At 42.2% G+C, this 23,274-nt stretch overlaps 1 protein-coding gene and 1 non-coding gene across 2 annotated transcripts in view; one reads left to right on the plus strand and one right to left on the minus strand.

Moving 5' to 3' along the window:
* Positions 1 to 5,067: 5,067 nt before the first annotated feature.
* Positions 5,068 to 23,274, minus strand: part of TMTC4 (transmembrane O-mannosyltransferase targeting cadherins 4) — an 83,177-nt gene continuing 64,970 nt past the window's right edge. The window contains exons 13-16 of the mRNA XM_023738527.1: positions 17,171 to 17,285; positions 15,634 to 15,746; positions 7,700 to 7,769; positions 5,068 to 6,321 (exon numbers count right to left, since the gene is read on the minus strand). Coding sequence (XP_023594295.1) covers positions 6,173 to 6,321; positions 7,700 to 7,769; positions 15,634 to 15,746; positions 17,171 to 17,285 — 447 coding nt within the window. The 3' untranslated portion in view covers positions 5,068 to 6,172. The remainder of the gene's footprint in view (positions 6,322 to 7,699; positions 7,770 to 15,633; positions 15,747 to 17,170; positions 17,286 to 23,274) is intronic.
* Positions 8,322 to 8,392, plus strand: TRNAE-UUC (transfer RNA glutamic acid (anticodon UUC)). Its single transcript has one exon. It is a non-coding gene; the product is annotated as a tRNA-Glu (tRNA).

Raw genomic sequence — 23,274 nt, forward strand, 5'->3', positions numbered from 1 at the left:
CCCAAGGAGACTTGGTGGCGCAACAGTTAAGCACTCGGCTGCTAACCAAAAGATTGGTGGTTCAAACCCATCCAGCCACTCCACGGGAGAAAGACCTAGCAATCTGTTTCCATAAAGATCATAGCCTAGAAAACCCTATGGGGCAGTTCTTCCCCATCACATGGGGTCATTATGAGTTGGAATCAACTCGCTGGCACCCAACAGCAATTCCTTCCTCACCTGACAGTCAAAGTGATCTTTTCAAAACATAAATCTGATAATGCCACTTCCCTGCTTTAAGACCTTCCATGGCTTATGATGAAGACCACTTGGCCTGCAAACCATGGCATGATTTGGCTCTAGTCACCCTTGCCAACCCTATCAAGTGCCCCATACTGTTTGGACTTTGCTTGCCAGGTATTTTGGCTTTCCTGCCACAGGGCCTTTGAGTATGCTGTTTCTTCTGTCTAGTCCAGGTTTTTTCAACCTCAGCACTACTGACATTTTGGGTTGCATAATTCTTTGTTGTGGGGGCTATCCTGTGCATTGTAGAGTGTTCAGCAGCATCTCCAGCCTCTACCCACAAGATGCCACTCTCAGCTGTGACAACCAAAACTATCTCCAGACATTGCCAAAGTGTTCCATTGGTGGCAAAGTCTCCCCTGGTTGAGAATCACTGGCCTAGCTACAGTGATCTTTTTTCTCTTTACCAAATCTCAGTTCCGAAGTCACTTCCTCAGGGAAGCCTTTCCTGACTCTTGACAGTTATTAATTCTAAATTATTGTCTCTCACTGGACTGTCAGCTTCATGAGGGCAAGAGACCATGTCCACGTCCACTCACATTGTATTTTCAGTACCTAGGAGACATTGTTGTTGTTCGTTGTCATCGAGTTGGCTCTGACTCATGGTGACCCAAACACTGCCTGGTCCTATACCATCTTCACAATCATTGGTATGCTCAAGTTCATTGTTGCAGTCACCGTGTCTTTTGAATACCTTCCAACCTGGGGGGGCTTATCTTCCAGAATTAAATTACACAATATTACATTGTGTTCCATAGAATTTTCATTGGCAAATTTTTGGCAGTAGATCACAAGGCCTTTCTTCCTACTCTATCTTAGTTTGGAAACACCACTGAAACCTGTCCACTACGGGCGACTTTGCTGGTATTTGAAATACCAGCAGCATAGTTTCTAGCATCACAACAACATGTAAACCACCACAGTGCAACAAACTGACAGACAGGGTGGTAGTCTGGCACATAAAAAAAACCAAACCCGTTGCTGTCAAGTCAATTCTGACTCATAGAGACCCTACAGGACAGAGTAGAACTGCCCCATGGGGTTTCCAAGGAGCAGCTGGTGGATTCAAACCGCTGTAGCTCTTAACCACTGTCCCACTAGGGCTCCATCTGGTACTAGTAGAATTTAGTATTTGTTGAATGAGTAAGGGAATAAATTTAAAGCTAGATTAAGTCTGCTCCAAAACATCAAATCTATCATTTATTTAGAGTCTACTGGGCCAAGAAGTTTACTTATCTCATTACTATGAGGGCGGTCTTATTATTCCCATTTTACAGGTGAAAAATTAGGCCTAAGCAATACTAAATAACTTGCTCATGATGTCACGGCTTTAAGTGAGAGAGTCAAGAACTAAATCTGAATTTCGTCACCCCAAAATCCAAGCTGGATGGATGTGAACACGGACATAGATATCCAAAGCTTTGGTGGTGGGGCTCTGTCTTTCAAAAACAAAACGAGGGGAAGAGACACAGACATGGAGACACAGAGCCATGTGAAAACAAAGGTAGAGATTAGAGGGATGAATCTACAAGTCAAGGAGTGCCCGGGGCTGCCAGAAGCTGGAAGAGTCAAGGGCGGATCCTCTCATAGAGCCTTCAGAGAGACCATGGCCCTGCTGACACCCTGAATTGGGACTTCCAGCCTTCAGAACTGTGAGAAAATAGATTTCTGTTGTTTTAAGGCACAGAGTTTGTGGTATTTGTTATGGCAGCCCAAGGAACCTGATACACCCATGCTTGTTTTGGTTTTCCAGATCCCAAACTGTGATAAGTAATAAAGACATTAAAATTTAAAAAGTAATCTCAAATAAGAGGGAAGTTGGGAGATAACCTTCCACTTCAGTCTTGTAGAGAAGGAAAGCCAAGAAATAAAGAGGGTTGCTGCCTTAAAATGGAAAAGAGGAAGAAAAGAGCCGTAGTGCTACACTTTGAAAATCTGCAGAGATAAAAGACTTCCTGAAATATCCATCAAATTAATGACTGTTTTCTCTGGAAAGAAAACAGCTGCAATGGAACTCCTGAGAGATAAAGCAGTGAACGTTAAGGGAATTAGTTCTGTAAGAAGGGATCCCAGATTTGTACATCTTGATTTGACAATAAAGTATCAGTAGAAAAAAATGAATCCTGAATGGCCTTTTACAAGAAATGTCATTTCTTCTTTACTCTAAAAAGACCAGCACAGTTTTAAAGAAAGAACTTGTTTTTAAAAAATCAACAAAGCATATAGTGCATCTATTATCTGCCAAGCTAAACACTACAGAAGCATAAACAAGACAGCTTCTGTCCATAAGAGACATATAAACTGTCACCGTTATTTTGGGGACCATTTAAGAAATGTTTGAAACACAGCAGTTTCTTTTTTTTGATGTATCTCAAACACTGTAAATTTGAGTTACAGATTTATAATTCTACACAGGTCTGCCCCTGTTATGACTGAATTGTGTCCCCCAAAAATATGTGTTATAAATCCTAATCTCTACGCCTGTGGTTACAATCCCATTTGGGAATGAGTTTTGTTATGCTAATGAGGCAAGATTAGTGTAGTGTGTACCTTGAGTCAATTTCTTTGGAGATATAAAAGAGATTAAACAAGCTGAGGAGAGATGGGGGAAGAGAGATGCCAAGCCACATCAAGATCACCCAGGAGCAGTTTGAAAGAGATAAGGATCTTTCCCCACAGATGACAGAGAGAAGGCCTTCCCCTAAAGCCAGGACCCTAAATGTGAACCTGTAGCCTCCTAAACTGTGAGAAAATATATGTTTATTAAAGCCACCCACTTGTGGTATTTTTGTCAAAGCAGCAATAGATAACTAAGACAGAATTTGGTAGCGGGAGTGGGATGTTGCTATAACAAATACCTAAAATGTGGAAGTGGCTTTGGAATTGGGTAATGGGTAGAGGCAGGAAGTGTTTTAAGGTACCTAATAGTAAATGCCTAGATTGCCTTAAGAGACTGTTGGTAGAATTATGGACATCAAAGGCAATTCTGGCGAGGGCTCTGAAGGAAGTGAGGAGAGCCATAGGGAAAGTCTCTATCGTCTTAGAGAATACATATGGCACCAGCAACAGAATGTTTCTAGAAATGTGGATGAAATGTGGACATTAAATGTGCTTCTGGTGAGGCTTTAAAAGAAAATGATGAATATGTGATTGGACAATGGAGGAAGGGTGATGCTTTTTATACAGTGGCAAAGAATTTGTCTGAATTATGTTCAAATGTTTATTGGAAGGTAGAATTTGTAAGCTATAAACTTGGATATCTGGCTGATGAGATTTCTAAGCAAGATCTTAAAGGGACCACGTGGTTTCTCCTTGCCACTTACAGTAAAATGTGAGATGAAAGAGATGGACTTAAAATGAACTGTGCAAAATGACAACAGAACTTAAAGATTTGGAAAATTCTGTTGTGCAAACTAAGGACACGTGTCCTAGAATGTTCACCAAGGATGTGGCTACACAATCTTTAGTTAAAGAGCTTAAGCCTGTGACTGATGGATCTCATCAACGACCACAGCAGAAAACCCATCAGCTTAGACTGAAGGGGACAGAGAAAGAATGAAAGGAAAGAAAGCTGTCTGCCTCTTGGAATTCTATAGGTAGAAAACAGGCCAAAGGAGCTACATCTGTTGTCCTCTAAGAAAAGAAAAGAACCATCCCTGGAGCAGCTTGAAGATCAGGTAGAACTGTTAGAAGGAACATGGGAAGCAGGGCCTTTTCAAAGGGTGGGGCCACGGTCTCCTGGATCTCAAAGGGTGGGGCCACAGCCTCCCAGGTTTCAAAGAGTTGGACCTTTGCCAACTTGGTTCCAGACTGTGGGGGTGCCATTAAGGTGTGCCAGGGGAATGGGGCTGCCACTCAAAGCTGAGGGGGCAGGGCTGCCATGCCAAAGGGGCAGAAGAATGGGGCCTACTGCAGCAGAGGGGGTGGGATCACCACTCAGACGTATTCGGAGAATGGGGCTGCCCAATGCTGAGGGAGCAGAGTTGCCGTCCCAGTGGGCCTGGAAGGCAGAGCTGAAGCCCAGGCTGAGGGACCTCCACCCAGAATCCAGAGGGCGCGGCCAACACCCAGAGTCCAGAGGGTGGGGCCATTGCCCAGATGGTCCCAAAGAATAGAGAATTATTTTCAAGCCTTGCAAACTAATGTACATTGTTCTGCTGGGTTTTAGACTTGCTTGGTGCCCGTCATCCCTTCTTTCCTTCCAATTTCTCTAATTTGTAATGAAGTGTCTACCTCATGCCTGTTCTACCACTGTACTTTGGAAACAGATAACTTGCAATCTAGATTTCATAGGTTCACAGATGAAGAGGAATTTTGCTCCAGGATGGAATACGCCTAATGTCTCACCCACATTTGATTTAGATGATTCAGAAAATGAGATTTTGGACTTGGAGTGGATGTAAGACTTTGGGGATGATGTAATAGGGTGAATGTGTTTTGCATGTGGAAAGGACATGAATTTAAGGGGGCCAAAGGGTAGAATGTTATGGATTGAATTGTGTCCCCCCAAAATATGTGTTATAGATCCTAACCTCTAGATAATTAAGACAGCCCCTAAAAAGGTGAGAGCAGAATTCACAAATTCACCTTAAGAGGGTCTATTCACCCCTTTCTCTGAACTGGGATAACTTTAAGTGCAATTCTATTAATGGTTCCTAAAAGCAAATAGAAGGCACATACTAGAAAAGATGAACTGGTCACTTTGATTTCATTTTAACAGAAAGCAGGACACAAAGTTCGCAGACTTCAAAATCATCTATTAAGAAGGCAATCCGACATTTTCATACCAGTTTTGTGTGATAATTTTACTGCATAAGAAATTACAGAGATTGCATAAACCATCAGGTCAACAGCATATATGGAAGGACAAAACAAAACCAAAAAACATGATTAGCAATGTCCAAATAAAACAAGAAAATAATCCAATTCTTAAAAATACCACAAACTCCCCAAATGTGGCACCTTTTGAGAGGAATTTCACTTCTTGCATTTTGTGGATACACAGTAATTTCTGCAGTCCCTTTAAGCAAAATGGAAAATTGCTTTAAGGTTGAAAACATTAAAAACCAACTCCCACAGATGTGTAGCCCTCTTAATGCTGGACGTAACAAAAACTAAGACGTCATGCTTCCTGCTTCTGCCGAAAGCAGGGCTTGAACTTGTTACCAGCAGTGACAGTTTATGTAGAACACAATATCATTTCCCATATACCGAAACTGCACAAGCTGGCGAATCCAAAAAATATTGCAGGAGTCAATTTCTTCCTAAAAAGTATATAGATATTCTAGGTGTTGAAATTTTCATTCTTCATCCAATTATTTGCTCTGTTCAAAACATAAAAATACAAATAAATATTTCCTTACAAACGAAGCTCCTAGTATATTGTTTTAAAAAAGGAATTAGAACAAAATCTTAATTTATTCTTTCCCGTCTTTAAATAAAAATTCTAATATACAGACACATTTGACATCTATATAAATTGTCAGAGTCAGTTTGCCATTTCTTGTTACAATAAGTGCCAGTCTATATGCTACAATACTCACATCCCAAATGCAGGTTGCATTTCACTAAAAGCCGCTCAAAATAAATTTTTCTCTTTTTCTTTTTAATTAAAAAAGACTTCATTCCAGGAGTTTCAGAATTTACACTCGAGTTGTCTGAAAAAATACAATTTCAGTGCAAAAACCACATCAAGCATTCAAGAGTATACTGCTGGTGCTATAATCTTTTTGCATGTTCTTTTTCTTTTCATAGGAAAAAAAAAAACCAGAATAAAATAAGCAACACCGCATCTAGGCCTTTTAAATGGTTAAATGTAACCAGATAATATTAATGATATGCCTCATGCACGCGCACGCACAGATTAAAAAAAAAAACCAAGGAAAAAGGATCAGACGTCTTTCTTTTGCAATTGCTCTAGCTTTCTTCTTAGAAGGCCGTAATTCTCCTTAGTTCCTGGTGCAGTGGGGTCAAGTTGCAGAGAGATTTCATAGTGTTTTTTGGCTAAGTCTAGATGTCCCCAACGATGGTAAAGCACAGCTGAAACAGCAAGGGATGAATTTCATTGGAAATGCTTTTGAATAACTTGCAGCATTCCCGATCACTTATACAAAGAAATATGACAGAACCTTTGCAAACAGTTTTCAAAAATCATTGTTTAAGAAAATATTGTTTGTACCACAAACTTTATTTATTGTAATCACATTCCCTGGTGACTGGCCTTTCTAACCACTGCCAGTTACTCCTGGGGTTCTTCATATCACTAGACAGGATACATCTGCCTGCAGTAAAATTATTACATAAAGAAGTAAAAAGAATTGTACATTCCGTTTCTCCACGCTGCCATTCGATTTCCAGGAAGCCCACCCAGACATGGCTGGCCTCCAGATACTGCCTAAAGCCCTGGCTACGTGAAGGTCCAACATGTTTATTTAAATAAAGATTTCTCTACAGCTTTTGGAGCCCCGGTGGCACAGCGGTTCAAAGTTTGGCTGCTAACCAAAAGGGTGGCAGTTCGAATCCACCAGTCGCTCTTTGGAAACCCTACGGGGGCAGTTCTACTCTGTCCTACAGGGTCGCTATGAGCTAGAATTGACTCAACGGCAACAGGTTTGGTTTTTTTTTGGTTCTATACCTTTTGGCAAAGTAATCACTTGTTTGCTGCCAGCTGGAAATGAGGGCTCTAACATCAAGACCTGGTCATAAAATGATAGTGAAGATAAATCTAATTATTAGGATTATAGACCTCTGACTGCTACGGTGCTTCTATAAGGAAAACTAACTTTCTACAAGGGCAAAACAGCAACAATTGATGCTGCACGGCTTGTGATGAGAAGCGACAGTGTCCAGAGGGATCACATCTGGTGGAAAAATATTCTCATGACTGACGATTCTAAAAATCAACATGTTATGCTCTAAAAATCTTAAATTTTAAGATGTAAAAATGGAAGAAAGGAATTCTCGGGAGTAAGTAATCATAACTGCATCTTTAGCTAAAGCACAAGAGTTGGTAAGAGAGCAGAGAGGTCCAGGCTCGGCTGGGAAGGCCCATTATGGAAGAAGGAAGGCGAGAAAGGGAAGCAAGACTACAAACTTCCTACGTACTTTCCAGCTTAGCATTCTAGGATCCTTTATACAGAGAATGAAAATCCTAGTTTTAATCATAAGGTGAGCAAATGAGTGAGGAATTTTGGGATTGTTCTAGTCATGCAATAATATTTGTAAACAGGAGTATATTTTTATTGGGATAATTTTTTTTAAAAATGTATTTTTAAACCAGATTACAGAGAACAATACAGGCTAGATTTTGAAAAAAAAAAAAAAAATCACTCTCCCAACAGTGATTTTACAGGAATGCATGCATTTCCTTAGAAGTACATAGAACTTCAGTATGATTCAAAATGAAAAGTTTTCTTACCCAGATTACCATGGTAACTTGCAGCATTTGGATTAGCTTTAATTGCCTTGAGGAATAAAGCTTCAGACTCCTAAAAAGTGAAATACATAAAAAATCAAGTATTGTACATGATACAACATGGCTCAGTTTTGTGGCCTCCGTTTTCACTTCCAGTGTTCTCCTTTGTTCTGGAGTCCCTGGGCGGCACTAAGTTTTTCACTCAACAACTAGCTGAAAGGTTGGTGGTTCGAACCCACCCAGAGACACCTCTGAAGAGAGACCTGTCGATCTGTTTACGAAAGGTCACGGCCTCGAAAGCCCTAAGGAACACATTCCTACTCTGACACACATGGGGTTGCCTCCAGTCAGAACTGACTGGACACCAACCAGTTTGGTTTTATTCTTCTTCCAGAAACACTCAAGGGGCCCAGCAGGACCGTGCACTGTTGAGAAGAGGCTCCGAAGGGCTAGCAGGGAGGCAGGCGACAGGACAAAGATGACAGAGGGCAGTCACAAGAATACAACAGCCAACAGAAAGCAATGAGGACATCAGAGAGAGGACGAATATGCTAATGAGCGCCACCACCTGCTTCCCTGAAATGGTGGAAATTCTGAAACTTGCAGCAAGTAACTCTTGAGGACAGCATTGGTGGTTCAGTGGTAGAATGCCCGCCTTTCACGTGGGAGACCCGGGTTCAATTCCTGGCCAAATCACTTCATGTGCAGCCACCACCTGTCTGTTAGTGGAGACTTGTGTGTTGCTATGATGCTGAACAGGTTTTACGGAGCTTTCAGACTAAGACAGACTAGGAAGAAAGGCCTGGCAATCTACTTCTGAAAACCAGCCAATGGAAACTCTATGGACCACAATGGTCCGATCTGCAACCAATCATGGGGATGACACAGGGCCTGGCAGAGTTCTGATCTGTTGGGCATGGGGTCACTATGAGTTGAGGGCCGACTTGACAGCAGCCAACAACAAAGCAAGCTGCTCAGTTTAGGGTGCAGTGAAGGATGAGAGAAGGTCAAAAGAACAGGAAAGGGCTGGGTTGTTGAGGACATCCGTGAAAGCGTCATTTTCAGGGAGCATTAATGAGCCCATTTCCAAGACTTTTAAGATAGGAGTTAGGGGCCTATTTAATCTCCCCAAGAAACCACAACACCCCCGGCAAACCAGGAGCAGCCCATTCAGCTGGAAAGAACGAGCAGAGAGAACAAGGGAGAACCCGCCATCTGTCACCTATGCTGTCTACAGCACTGAATACAACCACAACCAAACTTCCCTGATGGACTCGAATTGATTCTCGTATAGACTTGCATTTCCTCCAAACAGTACTCGCTTCCTATCAGGCCGCTAAGAAGCAGGGCAAAGTGTTCTCTTACCGGATCTTCACTGAGCTCTTGCTAACTGGATGGCCTCTTTCTACCATAACGCAGAGAAATAAAGATGCCTGACCTTTCACATTGACACATGGGCAGTGATCCACTTCCTCTACGTTCATATTCCTAAGGTACCTTTTAAAGTGTCTCAGTTTCCTAGAACTGCTGTAACATAAATAGCACGAGTGGGTGGCTTTAAAGAAGAGACATTTATTTTCTCACAGTTCAGGAGGCTAGAAGTCTGAAGTCAGGACACTGGCTCTAGGGGAAGGAGCTCTCTGTCGGCCCTGCTGGAAGACCTTTATCTCAGCTTCTGTAACCTCACTGTTCCTCCGTGCCTTTGCAATCCTCACAGGTGCCTCTGTCTTCCCGTTTCTGCTGGCTTGTCTCTGTGCCTAATCTGCTCTTTTTAGATCTCAAAAGTGGTCAGGTTCAAGACACACCTTACACTGATCCGGCCTCACTGACCTAACAAAGAAAACCCTATTCCCATATGGGATCACATCCACAAGTATAAGGGTTAGGATTCCAACACATATTTTGGGGGGACACAATTTAATCCCTAACTTGGGATCCAGCTCTAAGCCTAAGCAACCACAGTGTGGATTCTGTGACAGTTGTTGCTCCTTCTATCTTCACCTGTGGGGGTTTTTCTAAGCTTTCTTCCCACACCTAGGATTAGACATTTCATAACCTGCAAGCAGACCAGCTTCCTGATAGCCTGGGGTACTCCAAAGAAATTGGCTGGGGATTTGGGCAAATATCTCTGGAAACACTATCTTTTAGACAGAGCTGGCAGGTAAAATATATATATATTTCAGAAATGAAATCCAAGAGGGAATGAATAAAGACACCAGGATAATATACAAGGTGTCAGCAAACATCAATTTCAGCACCCAGCTCGAAAGGACTGTGTAGACCTGTAGGGACTATTAAGTAGCTGTCCTGTTTCCGAGGATTTTCAAACATTTCCATTTAAAATCCGAAAAGGAAGACAAGGAAACCCCAATCTCTTTAAAAATGCTCCCTACATGTAAGAGGAAGACCCTCAACAAGAAGGACTGACACAGTGGCTTCAACAATGGGCTCAAGCATAACAACGATTGTGAGGATGGGACAGGACCGGGCAGTGTTTCCTTCTGTTGTAGGCAGGGTCGCTATGAGTCGGAAACGACTTGACGGCACCTCACAACAATAACAATGACGTGTAAGCTAAGTAGTGTTAACTGGAGACAACTGGTTTAGGGATAAAAGCAAGTTAGGAGTTTTCTAGGGGATACTAGGATTACTTATTTATACATCCAACTAATTTCTCAAATGCCCGTAAGTATGGGCTTTATTCAGGATAATGCGAAGTCAGAGAAGGGTTTGTAGGTGTTCAGGAGGCAGACAGAGGGAAAGGGCTCAAGGCTCATGCCTGGTTACGCGACGGCTGCTACTGGTAAGGCTGGGCCTGAAGCCTGGTAGTGTGATGAGGAGGACACGTGGGAAGAACCGGAGTGAGGAAGAACCAGCAGAAAGCAGTGGATGTGTGAGGTAACGGGGAGAAAAAACGAACCAAAGTGTCCCAGCTTGGAAGAAAGAAGAACAATCGCAGGGTGACAAAAGAAGGGGCTCAGGAGGTAGAGCTTGTTTGTGGGAGGAAGCTGTCGGGCGTGGGAGGGTGAGTGTGGGTTAGACACACTCCATCTCAGGTCACAGTGAGGCAGCCAGGACAGGCTGCCCCAGCGGGCCCCTGGGCCTGTGCCTGGGCCCTGGGAGGAAGGCTGGGCTGGAGGCCTCTTTAGAACGCAAATGTCGGCGGGTATTCAGAGCTCATGAAATGCTCTTCTATTAAATCAGGTTTTTAATGGCCCTGTTCAGGAAAGCAATGAACTGTTTATAAACCAATCTTCTGTGACAGGTGTTTGGATGCTTAAAGGCCCAGGAAATGTGCTGATTTATGGCAATGAACAAAAAAAATTAACATTTCAAATAGGGGATACTTTTTCATCAACAGAAAGAGAAAATGTTATTTTCTGAAATGTTTTAGACAACATGTTTTAGACCAAGGTTTAGGGCAATATCATGGGACAGGAAAAAAAAAACTTAAAGAAAACCCACCACCAACAAAAAACAAACCCATTGCCATCGAGCTGATTCCGACTCATAACAACCCAACAGGATAGAGCAGAACCGCTCCATGGGGTTTCCAAGGCTGTAACCTTTACGGAAGAGCAGACTGCCACATCTTTCTGCCATGGAGTTGCTGGTGGGTTCAAACTGCCAACCTTTTGGTTACCAGCTAAGCGCTTAACCACTGTGCCACCAGGGCTCCTATGGGACAGAGAAAGGCCTTGCAAATTGTGTCTTTAACTATGAACAATCGAGGGTCTTTGGGTCTGTGTGCAGAAGACGGGCAGGCAGCAGTTATTTCAGCCACGCTGGTCGGCAGCGGAAGAAACACCCACAGCGGCAGCAGCCTTGAACATTAAGTTAAGTTCTCTCTAACAGCGTTTCACAAGGGAATCTTGCATACCACTCGAATTACATTAGATAATTTAGGGGGTCTGATATGAAATTGGGTGTTGTAAATGCTCAGCTGCTAACCGAAAGGTTGGAGGTTCAAGTCCACCCAGAGGTGCCTCAGAGGAAAAGGCTGGCAATCTACCTCTGAAAAATCAGCCTTTGAAAACCCTGTGGAGCACAGTTCCACTCTGACACACATGGAGTTGCCATGAGTTGGGGTTGACTTGATGGCACCTGTTTGTTTCTGCTATGAAGTTGAAACAACGAATCCTATAGGAAGAAAGTTATTCCCTATTCAGTCTTCTTTCCTTTCTTCTGATTCAGCGGGGGCCAAAGTTTCCTTTTTGTGGTAGTCTGTAGGTCACACCCTCTAACGCTTCCAATCTCCTTTTCAGCCTAAGAGAGTGCGGCCTTTAGGCCTTGGCCACCAATGGCATCTAGCTGGGATTTCATGAATTATTTTATTTTCAGTTACCTCCTATTTATAGTAATGACATCATGTTTCCACTTTAAATGCCTTTATCTGAGGTAAAAATCTATTTAAAGAAAGATAGTAAGTAAATAATAAATCAGGTATTATCTAGACAGAAAAAAAAATGTGAAGTGGGACACAAATGTCTGGAGTTTGGGAAAAACTGAAAAAAAAACAAACCCATTGCCGTCGAGTCAATTCTGACTCATAGCGATCCTACAGGACAGAGTAGAATTGCCCCACAGGGTTTCCAAGGAGCAGCTGCGTGGATTCGAATTGCCAACCCTTTGGTTAGCAGCCATAGCTCTTCACCACTGTACCACTAGGGCTCCGGAGTTTGAGAAACTGCTAAGTATAAGCTGTTCTCAAACTACAGGGCCAGTGGAATTAGCAATAACGAAAGAGAAATCAGCACGAAAGGCGACATTTTAAGCACTAAAAAACTTCACCCCAAATGGAAAATTAAATGGTGAAGAAGTAATATAATTCCAATAGGTCTTAATGATCCTTAGGGTTTCCTTTAATGATCACTAAACTAAAATTATTATTTTAGGTCTATTTCGCATATTATCGTTGCAAATGACATTCATGTGCATCTTCTCCTATCACCGTCAGGGAGGTGGGCAAGGTCACCGTCTCGGTTTTGGAGATGAGTAAATTGAGGCCTGAGGTGGTTAAGTGACTGCTGCTCGGCAAAAAGGGCTGCTGGGGGCATGGGGAGGGGAAGAAATGTCCCACAGTTACCCAGTATAACGAGAACAAGGAGCCCTGATGGTGCACTGGTTAAGCACTTGGCTGCTAACCAAAAGGTTGCTGGTTTGAACCCTCCTCAGGGGAAAGATGTGGCTATCTGCTCCCATAAAGATTTCAGCCTAGGAAACCTATGGGGCAGTTCCACCCTGTCCTAGAGGGTCACTGTGAGTTGGAATCGACTCGACGGCATAGAACAACCGCAACGACAACATAATGAGAACGCTCACTCTGCACCACAAAGTCTCAAAACAGATTCTAGAAGCCTAAACACTTCAGAGCCGAACGTGAGTAGATGCATTCAACCATTTCACAACTACTGATCTGGCACTACTGGAGCCCTGGTGGCGCAGTGGTTAAGAGCTCGGCTGCTGACCAAAAGGTCAGCATTTCAAATCTACTAGCTGCTCCCTGGAAGCCTTACGGGGCAGTTCTACTCTGTCTTAATAGGGTTGCTATGAGTTGGAATCAACTTGCCAGCAATGGGTTTGGTTTTTGGTTTAATCTGGCACTTAATGAATGCCCATCAGCACTGGGATGACAATGGGAGATATAAAAATCGGGCTTAAGACTGGGCCCTGACCTCAAGAAGGCTACAGGTTTACCAAAAAGACTTATCAACAGTTAATATTAAAACAAACAACAACAAATGCTAATGTTAACATGGAACAGTAAGTGATGAGGTGAAAACTGAGCTGTACAGACGGCAGACACCTGTCACTGGCTGGCTGATCACTGAGCTGGAGGGTCCGTTCACCCTGGCCCTACAGTTCACCACCACAGTGCCCCCATTAAAGCAGACTCGTCTCCAGAGCATCCCACCCAACACTCATTTCACCTCATTCTGAAGCAAACGGCACCAGGGAGGTAACTAACTGATAGCAACAGATATCATTTGTGCATTACAAAAAAAAAAAGTTTAAAATTCCAAACCCTCAATTTGAAAAAATATATTAAATGAGTGCTCAGTGGCACGGGGAGTGAAATCAAGTTCCCTCTTCCGGGTGGCTCTTTCAGAGCGCACAGTGAGTTGGCTGATTTCAGTTTTCGTCCTCTGCTTCCTTATCTTGGGCTCAGTGCCCTGGCCTAGACAATTAGGATGCACACTGTGCAGTGAAATGGGAAACTGATCTCTCCATCCTGTTTTACAGTGTTTTCTACTTTATCTGAAAAAAAAAAAAAAAAAAAGAAGAAGAGCATGAACTGGAAGCCAAATGAACCTCAGGTTCTGTCACCTTAATAGAAATTCTAGTTTACAGACAGGGGGTTGATAGAAAAATCAATACAGTGATTATATAAGCTGCATTTTAAAGAAGCTCACTGTAGCTGCATCGCCAGAGAACTGATGCTCCCAAGCGAGCCCAGGCTGACACAGATGGTTGCACAGGTTCTGGAAGGAAACCCACAGACCTCGTCTCCTTCTCCACCTTACACGAATGGATCCACAGAAAATAAACCCTGACCTCTCAACAAGCCTTCTCTGGAGCAAAATCTAGAAATGTTAAAATGTCCAGTGAAGCTATTCAACCCCCTGGCACTCAAAAATGAGAGAAAGGCATCAAATATCTTATTCCTGTCACAGAAAATTATGCTGATAGACATCTCCTGAATAAAACAAGAGAAGCAAAAAGCACTGGACAAATACTAATTAACCACTAGCTTTAGGCCTAGTATTTTGTTGGTAGCCTCAAGATCAAAAGAAGAACACAGTCCCTGATTCTGATATAAACTACTTCTTTAAGGAAAGGGCTAAGGCACTGCTTCTAAAAGCGTTTTTCTGTAGCACTGCTGTCAAGACACCCAGGACGTTAAAAGTGCACATTCTTTGACCTTACTCAACCCACTGAGACACTATCTCTTGTTGAGGGGAGGGAGAGGATTTGTATTTTTAGTGGGGAAGGTATCTACGTTTTAACAAGCTCCCTTGGGGACTCTCATACATAAAATTAAAGTTTGCAAATCACTGGTATCAGAAACATTAGGTCCCCTTCAATATACAGGAGGCATCCCTGGGTGACATCAACAGCTAAGCACTTGGCTACTAATTGAAAAGTTGGCAGTTCAAAACCACTCAGAGAAACCTCGGAGGAAAGGCTTGGTGATCTACTTCTGAAAAATCAGCCACTGAAAACCCTATGGAGCACAGTTCTACTCTGACATACATGGGGGCACCATGAGTCGGAATCAACGGACACTGTGTGTGCGTTTTAATATACAGGGAGTTATGCACCTTCTGACTCCTGGTCTACCCCTGACAGATCCTAGGAGCCCAATTGAAGCACAGCTAGATTATCTCACTGTTTTCGCTGGTCAGAAAACTTTAGGGCCTCACATGTTACCTACACCTTACTCCAGATGAAAAACTTAGAAGCATAAGAGCCAGCCATACATTCCTCATGGGCTGGCTTATTTCCTTTGTGCAGAAAATGCCACTGAAAAATAAACCCAGAGCTCCAGCCCAGTCACAAGGAACAGAGTCAAACACCCCCGTGGCAGGATGGGTGCTGGGCATCTACTACGGTGAGCCCGTCACTGCCCCTCCTCCACTAGCCTCGTATGGAAGATGAGGCCAAATGCCCATGAGCTCTCTTTTTGTCACTGCCCTTCCCTTGGGCTTCTCTTCCCCTCCCCGTGTTTGGGTGATGGTGGTAAACTCTGATGAGAAAGGACATGGAATTTGAACCTGCAAATCTGTCTCCAGGAAGCAAACTGACTAAGCCATCCTTGGGATACTGCTACCACCGCTTTCGCCTAACTCCGAATTTAACTGGGCAGAGCTAACATTTACGGCTTCTGTCAGACGCTGGCATCAGCTGCAAGAAACAATGGGCTGCAGTTTACACACCTTGTATTTCTGGGATTTCCCCAGCACATTTGCCAACGAGAACATAAGAGAGTGGTCGTTAGGTATTAATTCCAGCGCCTCTCTGCCAACTGCTTCAGCTTGGGCTAAATTACCTGTGAGGACGAAGAAGAAAAATAAAAAAATACATTAACATTTTAGTTTCTCTGTACAATTAAAGGGGTTATGTGCATAATACATAATGATTATGAATAAACCACCTAAGAAAACCAATGTAGAAGCTGTAATGCACACATACACACACTCCCACATGTACACACACATACACGTGATCCTATCAGTGGCAAAATCACTGCAGTTCAGTATAACTGACAATATACAAATAGCTTTTGATTAAATTCTATAAAAACATATAAAAGTTTTTATTTTTCCCCAGATACCAGTTATACCTAAATTGGAGAAAACAAGTCTGCAAATAAAAAGGATCACAGTTTAACACTTCAATAACTGAATATTTCTCATATTGAAGTACAAATTCTATATTTTTATTAGAAATAAGTGTATACCCTTCCCCACACTGCTCCAATGGCCGAACCAAACCAAACCCGTTGCGGCTGAGCTGATTTCGACTCATAGCGACCCTATAGGACAGAGTAGAACTGCCCCATAGGGTTTCCAAGGAGCGGCTGGTGGATTTGAACTGCCAACCTTTTGGTTGGCAGCCGAGCTCTTAACCACTGCGCCATCAGGGCTCCCTCCAATGGCTTACTAGCTTTACATTCTGACAAATTAGAAATATCATTTCTAAAAGATGCTTCGACTTTGAAGACGAGGGGAGCAGAGTGACTCCTAACTGGGCTAAGAAGTGTTTCTGGGTGGCACAGATGGTTAAGCACTCAACTACTAACTGAAAGGCTGGCGGTTCGAACCCACCCCCAGGAGCCTCCAAAGAAAGGCCCGACAAGCTGCTTCCGAAAGGTCACAGCCTTGAAAACCCTACAGAGCACAGTTCTGCTCTGTAACACGAGGTCGCCATGAGTCAGAACTGACTCGATGGCAGCTGGTTTGGTTGGCTTATAGGCTAAGAGAGTAGATAACCAAGTCCATTAGCATAGCACCTCAAATCAGAACACATGGCTCTAAGTGCAGACTCCAGGGCGTCTCCTTTGAGCACAGACCATGAACTTTATCGAGCATCTTGCAACATCCATTTCATAAGCCCAGAAGCCATCTGTGCTTACTGCTGGATACCTTCCAGCATTCTAGGCGATGGGGATTGCCAGATAACAGGCTTTGGAAGAATGCGGTATTACTATACATCTTCCCCTAAACTTAATACCAATTCTAAGTGAAATGTCATCTTTCCAAACACTTACATTCCAACACGTGAAAGGAAACACCATGTTCTAGAAAATAGATTTTTGTAATACAAAATATTTAACCTTGCATTTATTTTTTTAAAATTCCAACACAAACTGGGGGGGAGGGGGGAGAACAATAATCTATCTTTCCTAATTATTTCAATGGCAGGATACTATGGAATAATTTCCTCTGACTTATTTAATTCACCTTTCCATACCTGTATTATCAAGGAGTATAATCATGTTGTTCCAAGCCAAACTGTGCTCTGGTTTCAGCACGGTAGCATTTCTCCATGCGTTCAGTGCATCCATATGGCGGTTTAGGTCCGCATACTGGAAATAAAGCACATATGTACACAGAGAATCAGTACTCCAATTTTTCTGCTTTCCCTCTTTAAGACATTATGACCAAAAACAAACAAAAAACACACCAACAACTTGTATTTATTGAACTTCTAATTTCTTTTTAAAATTATTTTATTGTGGTTATATATATACATACACACACACACACACACACACACACACACACCTGTTGCTGTCGAGTTGATTCCAACTCATAGAACTACCCCCCAGGGTTTCCAAGGAGCAGCTGGTGGATTTGAACTACCGACCTTTTGGTTAGCAGCTGTAGCTCTTAACCACTGCACCACCAGGAAGGGAGGGAGGGAGATAGATCGATAGATGATAGATAGATGAAAACATTTGCCAATCCAACATTTTTTACATGTACAATTCAGTGACATTGATTACATTCATCGTGTTGTGCAACCATCACGACTATCCTTTTCCAAATTATTCCATCACCATTAACAGAAGCTCAGCATCCTCTAAGCAATGACTTCTCTATTCCCCCTTCCTCCCACCCTTGGTAATCACTAATAAACTTTGGCCTCTATACATTTGTCTAGTCTAGATATTTCATATAAGTGGGGTCATACAGTATTTGTCTTTGTGTGACTGACTTATTTCACTCAGCACATAATGTTTTCCAGGTTCATCCATGTTGTGGCATGTATCAGGACTTCATTTTTCTTCATGGCTGAGAAATATTCCATTGTATGGGTGTACCATATTTGGGTTATTCATTCATCTGTTGATGGACATTTAGGTTGTTTCATGCTTTTAATTTCTTTATACTAACTCATTTAATCCTCAACAATGGGCTCACAATAGCAACGATTGTGAGGATGATGCAGGACTGGGCAGTGTTTCGTTCTGTTGTACACAGGGTCACTGTGAGTTGGAATGGACTCAAAGGCACCTCACAACAACAACAACAATCTTCAAAACAACAATTCCATTGAGGTAGATACTATTACCATCCCCATTTACAGATGGAGCAACTGAGTCATAAGCAGGTTAAGTAACTTGCCGAAAGTTACACATTTAGAAATGGTAGAGCATGGATTAGAACCAAGTAGTTTAGCTTTGGAGTTTGCAACCTCTTAACTATAACTTAGTATTTGGTGCCAAATCATATTTCGGACTACTGGAGAGAGATACCTAATCATTAGCCTTTTTCCAGAAAGACTTCATAGAGTCCTGATAAAGTATTGTTTAGAATAGTAAACATTTTATGTGATTAACAGTTATATGTATCAAATTCAACTTGTGAAGAATGATTCAAGCAGCCCTTCTGCCTACACCTAAACTTCATGTAAAAATATGAGTAGATGCTACCAGAAACACTCTGTAAACACCTGAGAAAAGTCTTAAGCAGTAATGTAAAGTCCCTTGGCAAATGGGGCCTGTTTACCCCATTTATGAAGGAGAGATTTTTTTTTTTTTTTGAGAGGGAATTTTGTTTTACATCAACAACAGCGCCAAATGGCTGGCTCTCAATCTGCATAGCTAATAAAAAGTACACGGGAAAAATGACGGATTTTTTAGCTGGTGACCCTCTGGTCCTCTTTAACGCAGTTTACGTGCACATTTCATCTGAATATACTTAATGCCTTCAACTCTGGAAAAAGACAAATGATAACAATTTATCAGAGTTTAAAGCTATTTCAGTATTTACTATCAAGTCTGTCTTTTCAACTGACAACAGAAAACATTTTGACTTGTCCTATGACCCACACAGCAAACAGGTAGCACATTATGCAAGAAAAAGGAAGTTTTCATGAATTATGGAAACATTTACAAATATGCATTTACTAAAAATGCTGTCAGAATTTCCCATGTGACTCAGAAAAATCAAGTGACAATATTTTTTTATCCCTTAAATGATAAGCTTGGATCCACAATCAACGCCCATGGAAGCAGCAGTCAAGAAATCAAATGATGCATTGCATTGGGCAAATCTGCTGCAAAAGACCTCTCCAAAGTGTTAAAAAGCAAAGATGTCACTTTAAGGACTAAGATGTGCCTGACCTAAGCCATGATATTCTGAATTGCCTCAAATGTATGTAAAAGCTGGACAATAAGTAAGGGAGACAGAAGAAGAATTGATGCCTTTGAATTGTGGTGCTGGTGAAGAATACTGAATATATCATGGACTGTCAGAAGAATGAACAAATCTGTCTCGGAAGAAGTACAGCCAGAATGCTCCTTAGAAGCGAGGATGGCAAGACTTCATCTCACATAGTCTGGACATGTTATCAGGAAGGATCAGTCCTTGGAGAAGGACATCATGCTTGGTAAAGTACAGGGTCAGCAAAAAAGAGGAAGACCCTCAATAAGATGGATTGACACAGTGGCTGCAACAACGGGCTCAAGCACAACAATGATCATGCAGGACGATGCAGGTCTGGGCAGTGTTTTGTTCTGTTGTACACAGGGTCGCTATGAGTCAGAACTGACTTGATGGCACCAAACAACAACAAATGAAGAAATGAGGTAAAAGTTCAAAAAATTAAAATAATTTGGGGTGCTTAATTACACCAACATTTCGTTGTCTGTCTTTATTTGGTGTTCTATTGATTCCTGAATTTTCTCCAGCAACGGCATGCATGAGTCATTGGCCAAAATCCGTGATGACCTTCTTTCTAACACACCCAGCAAAGCTAACTTAGTTTGCCAATCAGTGTCTTCACATATTTTTACCACTTTATTGAAGAAAAATGACAGAATCAGGTAACATTCACTTTCATTTTGTCTCAACCTCTACCCTTTTTATAGCATCTCTACAAAGTGAACAAACACTTTAAGGGAACCAGAGAAACAGGATGATTTAACAAGAACTACCCACCCAGCAAGTAGATGGGTAATGTGTGCGCTATTTATTTATTGTTTCTCAGTTCCATGCCCACCATTTCCCAGGCTCCTCTGCCACTTGGCTCCTTGTTAAGTTTCTACCAAATGGAGTTACAGGTGGAGATCAGATGGTGGGAAAAAAGAAGTAGCCCTTTCCCCCTTACTCTCTCCCTCCTTCTCCTGGCTGTGTCTCTGAAGCAGCTATGTCCCCTCCTTCTAGTCCCTGTATTGGAGACAGTGGTCCTTCTCTATGATTCCAGCTCCAGAGGGGGCAGCTCCTCCTCCATGGTCTCAGCTCTTGAGGTGGTCTCAGCTCTCGTGGTAGTAGCTCCTGAGATGGTGGGTCCTTCTCCAAGGCCTTAAATTCTGGAAGTACCATTTCCTTCTGTTTGTTCCCTCAGCCCTGTGGGGAGTAGCTGTTTCCTTTAGTTCTTAATCTGAGTTAGTATCACCTTTCCATTTTTGCTCTTCCAGTCTTCCAACAAGTATCCAATGAATTCCCTGTATTACATCTCTACTTAAAATACTTCACATGGTTTCTATTTTCGTGACTGGATCCTGATTGACACAGATACTCAGTCCTTGAATAATGAACTGTCTCCAGTTATATGACCACTCACTATTACTATAATCTGCTAATATCAGTAATATGTCTCAAACAATCCAGCTCTTCCCAATTTCCGATTCCATAAGAGAACCGCATTCCATTCCCTTCTTATCTGGGTACAGAAATCAAAACAAATTTGTCTCCAAATAAGAATGATGAAAGAGGATTTTTTTAAAATAAACTTTCAAGTTACTAAATTTCTCTTCGTCACCAATATATAATGTGTTGGTTGAGCTGTTAAATAAAGATCAAGCTTTTTATGCTTTTAAGCTGTCAAGCTGGCAAAAGCTGGATAATCAAACAACGATGGAGGGCAAAATCTTTAAACAAGCAAGAAGAGTTGGCGGAAAAGAACATGGGAAGATCATTTCGCGTAGCATAATTAGTGAACAACACGAACAAAGAGCAGTACGAGGTCTCAGTATGTTCATGCTATGGATGATGTTCTGAGTGAAAGCGGCAAGAAATTCCAGGGACTGGAGCACATGATAAAATCTGGTCGTTTATATCCCATGCTCCTTTCATTGGATACAACTCTTATAGAAGGTTCATTAGGCATAAATTTTCTATTCTCCAAATCCCAAGGAATTGCAGTGACAGGCAGTGACTAAGGGGGGATAGAGGGAAAGAGGGGAAGCAAGACTGCTAAGTCTTAGAGTTTTAAAGTGTAACTTAGGAGGTTGTAGGCAGGTACAGATACTTTATAAGCAACAGCCTAAAAGAAGAGCCACCTCCAAAAAAACAGAATTCATAAGGATATCAAACACAGTATGTCCCTCAAGTACCAGCTTAATGTTTTTGTTGTTAGGGGCTGTCCACTGGATTTTCGACTCACAGCAACCCCATGTGACAGAGTAGAACTGCCCCACTGGGTTTTCTAGGCTGTAATTTTTATGAAGTAGATCACCAGGTCTTTCTCACTCATAGCCTCTCGGTAGATTCGAACCGCCAACCTTTCAGTTAACAGCCAAACACTTAACCACTGCGCCGTCAGGACTCCTTTTTACTAGTTGAATAGACACAGTAAACAGAAACAGTAATACCCAACCTCCTCCCATCCTCCAGCCTCCCAGTCTCAGTTCATTAGCTTCGTAAGGATCAACCCTACATTTTATGTGGTTGAATTTTTTGGTCTCTACTTCTATCCTTACACTGATATTTTACTGCCCTCCCCTGCCTCCCCCTCCCCAGCAAGAAGAACAACTAATCACTAGAACAGTTTTAGCTCTCCTCAAGTCTTCAGGTTTCAAAGAGATAGATGTCTCAATATCAAAGTATATAACCGGATCATAAAGCACAGAATTTTAAAACATAAAAGGAAATAGAAGTCATGCACAGTCAAGTGGCTCTGAGGAAAGTTATGTGGGGCAACAGGCGTATCTTGCCATCCAATCTTCCTCATTCATACATCTCGCTGCTCCAGGGATCTGGTCACATTACTGCCACCATCCCTCTGTGCCCAGGGAGAAACAATTCAACTTCTCCACACAAGGGTAAGCATATAAAAATGGTATCTTTCTATGACACATCATAGCTGAAGAATGTTTTGCAAATTTTAAATAATAGAAGCGTTCAAACCACTTCACTTTAAAATTTAATCACACAAGCATTTTCTGCTCATTTAAAGTGACGTATGCAAAGTGGGAGAAATACAGCTACAGCGATAGCTAGTCACATGTCCCTGTCACTTTGTTTCCGCCATTAATAAAATTCTATCTGTACAACTCACAGAATCACGGCTACCCAGCTGAGAAACAAAAGACATTAAAACCAAGACATTCACATCCTGGTAAAAACGGAAGTCTAGTTTTCAATAACTTTAAAGGAGTTCATGTTTTCTAGGTTGTTCTCTCCACACAGGCCCCTTGACTCTGACCTGACTGGTCTGCTAGGTCGATGTTCAGACAGATCTGCCTCCTAAAGGCAGGCCAAGGACAGGGTATTGGAATCATGTAGGAAATTTTTTTTTTTTTAAAAACAGATTCCCTATGGAGCTTCTGAGTCCCCTAAATTTGGGATGGGAAGGGATGACTTGGAAGCACAAGCCGTACTGGGAACCACAGGTTTTGGTTACCATAAGAACTCAGTGACACCAAGATGCTTCAGGCCTTCAAAATGGGGATAAATAAGCCTTTCTTTAGAACAATTGAGATGCAACCTTACTTATGATGCAAAGCTGCATAAAATCTTGAAAACTCAACTGTATATAAACCCACCGCCGTTGAGTCGATGCCGACTTATAGCGACCCTGTAGGAAAGAGTAGAACTGCCCCCATAGGGTTTCCAAGGCTGTAAATCTTTACGGAAGCAGACTGCCACATCTTTCTCCTGGATAACAGCTGGTAGGTTTGAACCACCGACCTTTCAGTTAGCAGCTGAGCGCTTAACCACTGTGCCACCAAGGCGCCTCAATCAACTATATATAAATCTCTTTAAAAAGTGTGTCACCATACAGATATTCCAGTTTGGCTAAAATGAACAAAAAGATTCCCCCTTAGTAATTTTATCTCCTAAGAC

The sequence above is a fragment of the Trichechus manatus genome, unplaced genomic scaffold (genome assembly GCF_000243295.1).
Source record: "Trichechus manatus latirostris isolate Lorelei unplaced genomic scaffold, TriManLat1.0 scaffold00118, whole genome shotgun sequence".
In the NCBI taxonomy this organism is placed as follows: domain Eukaryota; kingdom Metazoa; phylum Chordata; class Mammalia; order Sirenia; family Trichechidae; genus Trichechus; species Trichechus manatus.